The 8,892-nt window shown below is 63.5% G+C and overlaps 1 protein-coding gene across 1 annotated transcript; it reads left to right on the plus strand.

The window, feature by feature from the left end:
• Window positions 1-2,318: 2,318 nt before the first annotated feature.
• Window positions 2,319-6,747, plus strand: PYCR1 (pyrroline-5-carboxylate reductase 1). Its single transcript, XM_038546291.1, has 8 exons — window positions 2,319-2,382; window positions 2,771-2,887; window positions 3,081-3,151; window positions 3,865-4,044; window positions 4,260-4,481; window positions 4,664-4,756; window positions 4,930-5,093; window positions 5,922-6,747. The coding sequence occupies exons 2-8, from the start codon at window positions 2,821-2,823 to the stop codon at window positions 6,085-6,087; spliced, it is 963 nt and encodes a 320-aa protein (XP_038402219.1). The 5' UTR covers window positions 2,319-2,382; window positions 2,771-2,820; the 3' UTR covers window positions 6,088-6,747.
• Window positions 6,748-8,892: the final 2,145 nt, after the last annotated feature.

Here is an 8,892-nt window from a genome sequence, read left to right on the forward strand (position 1 = left end):
CGGCCTCCAGGGGAAGAAGCAGGCAGTGGGCAATGTGGGCGGCAGGAGAGGAGGGTGAGGCAGAGCTTGTCTCGCCCCCTGCGGCACCCCACACTCCTGCTGGGGCGCCAGGGGCATGGCCATGGCAGGCGGGGCTGCTGTTCCCAGGGTGCCTGAGCCCAAGCAGCTCGAAGGCGTGGGCTCCGCAGGCTCCCTGGCCCTGCGCCCCTTGAGCGGGCGCCACACAGACCAGGGGAGCAGGGCTCACCTGGCAGGTCGGAGCGGCACGATGACACCCGTCCTTTACCTGCAGGGTGCGGGCATTACTGGCTCCACAGCCAATCACCAGAGGGACCAGGAGCCACGGGGGCCTGAGGTGTCCCAACGGCCCTGGCTGGCTGATGGGGAGCGGGGGCCAGGGGTACGTCTCCGGGTGACAGAGGAGCATAGGGGCCACGTCCTTCGTTGCTCACAGGGGGGCCTGGACACTAACCAGTCTTCCTTCCTTCTCTAGCTGAACTTCTGAAACGCTTATCTGTTGCCAGCTCCCCAATCTCCTCATTGTCCAGTAGCTTGGTGCCCCCAGTGGCCCTACATTTGGCAGAAGTCCTCCAGGACGCTTGTCTTGGGATGCTCCTGCTGACAGTCACTCCCTGGGTCAGAGGACTCCTTCTTTTTGGAGGAAGGAGTTATTTGCTCTTATCAGTGAAAAACAGGACTTTTTAAAGAAGGGGTCATGGCCTTTGATTATGTATCGTCAGGCAAAACTCAGTGGGGCTGCTGGCCTTGATGTGTATGGGTTTGAGTCTGGGCCACTCCCCAGACAGTCCACTTTGGACAAGTGGGGTGGGGTTGGGGGCAGGTTGGAGGGTAGGGGCCTCGGGGGGAGGGGCACTTGGGTCGTGAGGCTTGGTGGGCATGGATCCTGGGGGTGTCAACTGGGGTAGGGCCTCTTGCTACGGCCCCTCCCCCCGAGGGTAAGGACTAAATGCTCAGATGCACCTAAGTGGGGGATGCCAGGAAGTCGCCCACACCGTCACTACCCAGTGGTCTGATGGTGCTGGTGGCCACCAGCGTGTCCACAAGAGCTCACAGCCCTGCTTCTGGGGCATATCCACCAGAGGAATGCTGGATCCCGTCTGAGGGTACCTTGTTACCATTTAAGTTACAGAACTGAAAAAAATAAACCATATCCCCTGGGGGAGAATGGGTTCTCCATGACTATTGCTTCTTACTTTGCCCTTAACCGTGTTGCTGACGGACCCTGGACTGTCCTGAAACCCAAATGCAAACTCAACTCCCATGAGCCCTGAGCATGTCCACAGCGAGAAAATGACTTTTTCTCCCAAAGGTAGGGCCCAACATTTCCATGCACGCTGCAGACAAGATGTCAGTAGACATGGGGTGTTCCACGGGAGTGGGAGGGCACTATGGGATCTCTCCTCTATTTACCGGTTGATCACTACCTACCCCAAGCATCTGTTTGGGGAGGTTTACATGGTAACAAGCCTATGGCCTCAGTCACTCCTGAGCCTGGGTAAAGACTTGCAGGGGGACGCCTGGGGGGGCTCAGTAGCTTGGTGCCCACCTTTGACTCAGGTTGTGATTCCGGGATCCGGGATCGAGTCCCACACTGGGCTTCCGGTGAGGAGCCTGCTTCTTCCTCTGCCTGTGTCTCTGCCTCTCTCTCAAGTCTGTCTCTCCTGAATAAATAACTAAATCTAAAAAACAAACAAACAACAACAACAACAAAAAAAACACTTGCAGATAAAACCTCACTTGGGAAGAAGAGGGTCTGGATCTCAGAGGGGACTGAACTACGCCTCCTAGGTGCCCCCCAATTTTGAGATTCTCAAAAGCTTAGAGTACCCTCTCCAGTGTTCAAGCTTCTTGGTACAATAAATTTCAAAGAGACAAAACACAGTATCAAAATGGTGTTATTTTTGAATGTTTCCATTTTGCAAATTGTTTTCAATCCTCCCACAAAAAAAAAAAAGGTGGGGGGGAGGAAAGAAAGAAAAGCAAGCAAGCAAAAATCTTACAGTTTGGGCTTCTCCAAACAGGATGACCACGTAGCCGCAAGCACCGGCCCCGCGACTGAGGACACCCGCGTGTCCGTGTCCGCGTGTCCCCCCGCCAGGCCCCGCGCGGGGACCCCTCGGCCGCAGCCCCCAGCACAGTCCCCACGCGCGGTCGCGGGGGCGCGGACCGGCTGGGCGGGGGCGGCGCGGGCGTGGCCCCGGGAGAGCGGATGATGCAACCGCCCCCCGCGGCCCCCGATTGGCCGGCGCCTGGCGGCCGCGCAGCCCATTGGCCGGGGCGGCGGGGGCGGGGCCGGGAGGCTGGGGTGCCGCGTGGCGGGCGCGGCTCCGCGGGGCCTGGGCGACCTGCGCGCGGGGACCGGTGAGTGGGGTCGGGCACAGCTGAGGTCGCGCGTGAGGGCGGCGCAGGGGAGACGCGCATCCGCGTCCCGGCTCGGGTCTGGGGGGGCCTGGGGGGGCCCGGGCTCCGATGCGTCGCCCCCGCGGAGCTCTGACCCGCTCCGGGGGCCGGCGCGGCCGCCCGCGTGTCCTCCGTGCGGGATCCCCGGGAGCAGGTCGGGGACGGCTCCGCGGGGCGGGGACGGGGGTAACTGCCCGGTCGGAGCTGGCGGGCGCTTGGGGGAAAGTTGGACGGGGCGGGAGGAGACGGGGGGAGCCGGGGGGAGCCGGGGCGCGGGGCCAGGCCTGGCACTGCCCGCCCACGTCCTGCCCTGGATCCTGCCCCGGATCCTGCCCCGTCTGGTCCGCAGTTGCCCTGCAGCGCCGGTGCCGGCCTGGAGCTGTGGGCGCGCCCGACACCATGAGCGTCGGCTTTATCGGCGCCGGCCAGCTGGCCTTTGCCTTGGCCAAGGGCTTCACGGCGGCAGGTGGGTCCCTCAGCCGGGCGGGCGCGGGAGCTGGGCGCCTGGAAGACTCGCCTTGTTTGAGTCCTGTGGGACTGGGTCCTTGTGATGTTTGGGGTGGGCGGGGGCTGGCTGTCCTGCTGGGGGTGGGGGATCTCCACTTCCCTTCCTGGGAACTGGATGGGGGGCAGGCCTTGAGGAAGGGTGTTACCTGCAGGCATCGTGGCTGCCCACAAGATCATGGCCAGCTCCCCGGACATGGACCTGCCCACGGTTTCTGGCCTCAGGGTAGGTGCGGGGTGGGAGGGGGCAGTCCCCGAAGGGGCTAGTCCTGTGCTGGGGAGAGCCGCGATAGCCTGGACCCTGAGAGCCAAGTGTGAAGGCCCCAGGGGGAGACAGCTCGCCGCCCCCCACACAGGAGGAGGGCCCGGGCTACAGCATCCCAGAGCCTGCCTCCTGGCCTGCTCACAGCCCCTCTTGTTCAGCTCTTGGCCTCTGGGTGACAGGTACACAGGCGGCTAGCAGGGAAGGTGTGCTGGACTGGAATGGGGCCCCCCAAATGGAGCCCCCCCCCCCGGGGCCGCAGGAGCCAGGCAGACGGGGCCTCGGGATTGGGGCCAGGTCAGACACATCCAGGCACTGAATACAGCTTCGCTGCCAGGGCTGAATTAGGGCCCCAGGTGCGAGGGCGGGGCGGGCCCCCAGCTTGCAACTAGCCCCCCCAATGCCACGCACCCCTGGAAGACAGCAGCCCCCCAAGGCGGGGATGCACATCTCTTCTTTTCTTGCGGAAGGATCACATTCCCAGAGCAGCGCTCCTTCCACTTCAGGGTGGAAGGGTGGCAGGGGGCTGTCAGAGCGCCATACCGAGCCTCCAACCCCGGCTGTCCAGTCTCAGCAAGCTCTGCCCTAGTCCACGTGTGGGGCTCTTAGCTTGGGGAGGATACTGGGGGGCCAGCCAGCTGCGGTGCCAGGCTGAGCCCACGCTGCATTCCCTGCAGAAGATGGGAGTGAACCTGACCCCCCACAACAAGGAGACCGTGCGGCACAGCGACGTGCTCTTCCTGGCCGTGAAGCCACACATCATCCCCTTTATCCTGGACGAGATTGGCGCCCACATCGAGGATCGGCACATCGTGGTGTCCTGCGCAGCTGGTGTCACCATCAGCTCCATCGAGAAGGTGGGCACTGTGGCTCTAGGCCAGGGGCACCTGTGGAGGGGACGCGAGTGTGTTCTGTACAGCGCTCAGGAGCTCTGGCTGTGAAGTGGGCCCAGCGGCCCAGCCCGTAGCTGGAAGTCAGGAAACGCTTAGCTGGGTGAGTGGGGGCACCCTCACGCCCGTCACGCTGCGCCGGGCAAGGGGCAGGACAGACACACAGCTGGTTTCTCCTCCAGAAGCTGATGGCGTTCCAGCCAGCCCCCAAAGTCATCCGCTGCATGACTAATACGCCGGTCGTGGTGCGGGAGGGGGCCACCGTGTACGCCACGGGCACCCACGCCCAGGTGGAGGACGGCAGGCTCCTGGAGCAGCTCATGGGTAGCGTGGGCTTCTGCACGGAGGTGGAGGAGGACCTGATTGATGCCGTCACGGGGCTCAGTGGCAGCGGCCCAGCCTATGTGAGGCCTGGGGATGGGCGGCGGGTGGTGGTGGTGGTGATGGATGGTTCCAGGGCCTCCGGGCACATCCTCCGCCCTCCTCCCTGCTCTGGCTGCTGTGGGCAGAGCTGCTGGACCCGCCGGTGCCAGAAGGAGGAGGAGGAAGGGCCCAGGGTGGGGCCTTAGTTGTCCTCTCCCTGCAGGCATTCACAGCCCTGGAGGCCCTGGCTGACGGGGGCGTGAAGATGGGGCTTCCCAGGCGCCTGGCAGTCCGCCTCGGGGCCCAGGCTCTGCTGGTCAGTGTTCTTCCCGATCCTTTGGTGGGGGCTCCTCCTGGCTGGGCCTGATGCTGTTGCATGGGGGCAGGTGGGTGGAGAGTCAGTGGGTGCACGGTGCCCGGGGCTGGGGGCAGAGGCCTGTGGGCCGGACAGGCGCTCCCGTGGCAGCCAGCTGCTCTCTCTGGCTGTAGGGGGCCTCCAAGATGCTACTGGACTCGGAGAAGCATCCCGGGCAGCTCAGGGACAACGTGTGCTCCCCCGGCGGGGCCACCATCCACGCCCTGCACGTCCTGGAGAGCGGCGGCTTCCGTTCCCTGCTCATCAACGCCGTGGAGGCCTCCTGCATCCGCACACGGTGGGCCCCAGCCGCGCGCCTCGCTCCCCAGAGCCCCTGCAGATTTTGCTCAGCCATTCACCCAACAGACGTTTATCGAAGCCTGGCAGTGGTGCCCTGGGGTCACAGCTGGCAGCACCCTTCAGCAGCCATGGCCCCTGGGGGGACGGCTGCCCTCTGGGCTCACGCTGTGCTCCCCCCATAGTTTCCCCAGCTGTAGCCCGCAGACCAGGCTGGTCACCCAAGCCGGGGAGGCAGGCCAGCAGGTACAAGAGGGAACCCCAGGTGGGCCCCACCCTCCTCACCCCCTCCCCGGTCCTGGGGAGATGAAGCAAGTCAGCTGGCCAGATGCTCAGTGTCCCCAGCTGGGTGACAGCAGAAAGAAAATCCAAGAGGGGGGACAGCAGAGCTTGGTGGCTTGGCTTGGAGCCGTGGTGCCCGGCTCAGGTCCGCAAGATGGACAGGCGGCACTGTCACCTCCCTGCCTGCCCCCCAGTTGAAACCCAGAACTTCTCCAAGTGCCACAATGTGACGGCAAGGCTGCCTCGGATGCCGTGCTGCCCTCCTGGCACCAATCCTCAGGGCCTGCAGATACGGCCCAGGGCCCAGTGGGGTGGTGATGGGTTCTGGGCCGGGGGGCTGCTAGTAGGTTCGGTGACCCGAGCTGATCTGAACGAGGGGAGAGGAAGGCAGATGGCTGTCTGGGGGAGGAGTGGCTGGCAGGAGGACATGAGACGGGAGTGACAGCACAGCAACCCAGGTGGGCAGGTGCCCCCTCTGCCCTGGTGGACCCTTGGGCTCAGGAGGGAGGCAGAGGCCTGGAGCCAGCACTCCTCACTGCCCCCCCAGGGAGCTGCAGTCCATGGCTGACCAGGAGAAAGTCTCACCAGCCTCCATCAAGAAGACCATCTTGGACAAGGTGAAGCTGGAGTCCTCTCCAGGGCACTCACTGGCCCCTTCTGGCCACTCCAAGCTGTTCCCGCAGAGCCTGGCCCCAGCAGGCAAGGAGAACTGAGGTGTCCACCAGGCTAGCCTGGCTCCCCACCTTCTGTCCGCCCCCCCTCCCCGGGCTTGGAACTCCTGCGCCGGCTGTCCTTAGCTCCAGCCACACGGGGTGTCCCCGTAGCTGCCCACTGCCCGTGACTTTGGTCACATTGGGTCAGTGGGGGCTGTAACCAGGGCGGGCCCACATCTCTGCCCATGGGAACCGGTGCAGTCGCTGAGCGCTTCCTGGCCCAGCGCCGAGATGGATTCCGACCCTCAACCTCCCCCTTCCTCTGCCCCCAGACGAGGTCAGGAGCACTTCCTCCAGGAGGCCCTCAGGAGGCCTGGGGGTCTTTACTCCCCATGGCCCGCTGGCTTGGGGCTTGGCCTCTTCTTGGGTACAAAGGTCAAAGTTCCCCTCCCATGAAGGCCCAGCCAAGGAGGGAACCCCTTCCCACCCCTGCTCCTGCTCCAGCCTCCACTTGGGGTGAGAAGGACCAGAGGGTCCCAAGCATCCTGAGCCCAGGCCAGACCACAGCTGCCAACTATGCCTTATTTTTGGCATTTGAGGAAAGGGCTCCTTGGGTGGTCCCAATCTCTGAGGGCCTTACTGCCCATTCCCGACCTGACTTACAGAGTCTATCACTCTGTCCCCAACCTTTTCGGTGAAATACATTAGTTTCCAACCCGGTGCCTGTTTCTAACTTTGTCACCTCATGTTGCGGGGACCCCAGCTGCCCTAGAAGGTCCTCGTTGAGTGTAATCGAGACGCCACCCGCAGCCCGCAGGTCCTGAGCCCTTTCCTGCAAGGCGTTCTGGGCCTCAGTGAGCAAGGCTACAGGGAGCTTCCAGGGAGGAGTGCGGTGCTCTGGGCCATTCTTAGCTCCAGCCACACGGGCTCTACAGGTGTGATCAGAAGCTGGCACCATGGGCTCGGTGTGCCCTGCTGGGGGAGAGGCACCGCCTCTGCACCCTCCGTACCTCCCAGCTCGGGGGGCGGTGGGGGGGGCAGATGGCTCCTCGACTCACGCAGGCAGGAGGCCAGGAAGGAGCCCCTAGGGCTCTCCAGAGAAACAGACCCAGTAGATGCGTATGTGTCTGGGCCTGGAGTGCCTGTGCCCTGCTTCTCCGTGTGGATGGAGGTGGGCACGAGGGTGGGCAGTGAGCAGCCAGTCACCCCTTCTCTCATAGAGCCCTGGGAAAAGGGGTTCCCAGAAGAGGTTAGGCCACCGGCCTTTCCAGGACCAAGCTGGGGAGCGCTGCAATGCTACCACCTAGAGAAGCCACCACAGGGGTTGCGCTGGGGAGGGTCAGCTTGGCCAGCTTTCCTGGCTCCCATGGTGCCAGATCTGATACCTCCCATGTCCTGGACCTCCCCAAGGGGACAGAGCCTGGAATGAACTTCCTGCCCTTTGCTCAGTGGGCCAGGTGAGCCTGGTGGAAGAACCAGCTCCCTCTGCTTGGTCCAGCTTCTGCCTCAGTTTCCTAACTGGAACCTTGCCCTCGGCTCCTGCCTGCCTAGATGGGGCCTTGCCCTGCTTCTCTCTGCCAGTCCTTTCCTGTACCAGGCTCACCTTGTCCTGTGGCCCCCATGCACGCTGGGCTCAGGCTGCAGAACAAAAGGACCAGCAGCCCTTGGCTAGTCAGAGAAGGAAGAGGTCCATCCTCGGAGGGCCCTGGCCTGGACACCTGTGGGAGCAGAGCCAGTCAGTCAGTTTGGACAGCAGCCATATCCCGTGTGCCCTGAGTCTCCGTATGAGGTGGGGGCCTGCTGAACTCCAGGAGAAGCCAGTGGGGTCCCAGGATCTGCTGGTGGAGGGTGCAGGCTGAAGGGGGGTTGTGGAGTTGGGAGGACACCTGGGGGGGCACCAGCAGGAGGGCGGCATCCAGCTGCAGCAGGAAGCAGAGTGCTGGAGGCCCAGCGAAGGCCAGACCAGGCCAGAGACCCGGGTCTGAGCGTTGGCCCTCAACAGGCAGCTCTGGAAGCTGGTCATGGTGACTCTGTGTGGACCAGCAGGGATGTTGAAACCTGTGGCCCTGTCTCCTTGAGGTCTCACTCCCAAGCAAGGCCGCAGTGCTGTTCCCGGGGACAACCGTCCTGGACCCTGGGCGGGAGGCAGCCAAACTTAGGGCAGCTGAGACCCACCATGGACTCCCTCGGGCTCTTCAGCTGGACCCAGAGACTGCTCCTGGAGGCTTGGGTATCTTGGCTGTTTCAACGTGGCACGTCCTCCTCCTCGATGGCCTCCCCCAGACATGCAGACAAACCCACTGTTACTCTATAGGTGATCAGGACACTGTTCACATATTCTGCCCACGCCCCTGGAGAAGAGTCTTGGGTGAGAGGGCAGCAGGGCCTGGGTTGTCTCCTGGGACATTCCCCTCCACACAGGTCCCAGAGATGAGAAGGTGGGCAGCACTACATCCCATCACGTGTCCGGAGGGCTGACCTCAGGGCCTGGGGCCATCTGCAGGAAGCAGCCCTAACATCCTCTCACTGGCCTCCAGGTGCATTGGGCCCCAATTCACTTCCCATCGACCTCTCTGGTGGCCCTGGGTGGGCGCATCCCCCTGCCTCCCTGTCCCCTCTTCCAAGATGGAAGAAGTGGCCAACTGTGTTCCCAGTGGGGGGAGGAGGAGGAGAGTCCTTCCTGAGAGTAGGAGCCTCCTTGGGGAGAAAAGCAGAGCAGCAGGTGGCTGATAAAGCAGCCCCTCAGTCACCTCTCGTGTATAAATGGCAGCCAGACTCCATCCTGTGAGGACTGAGGAGTTGGGGGTGTGGGAACGTGAGCGGATTAGCCAGTGAGCTTGCACCCATGGTGGTCCCAGCCCCGGG

Source organism: Canis lupus, chromosome 9, assembly GCF_011100685.1.
Source record: "Canis lupus familiaris isolate Mischka breed German Shepherd chromosome 9, alternate assembly UU_Cfam_GSD_1.0, whole genome shotgun sequence".
NCBI lineage: Eukaryota > Metazoa > Chordata > Mammalia > Carnivora > Canidae > Canis > Canis lupus.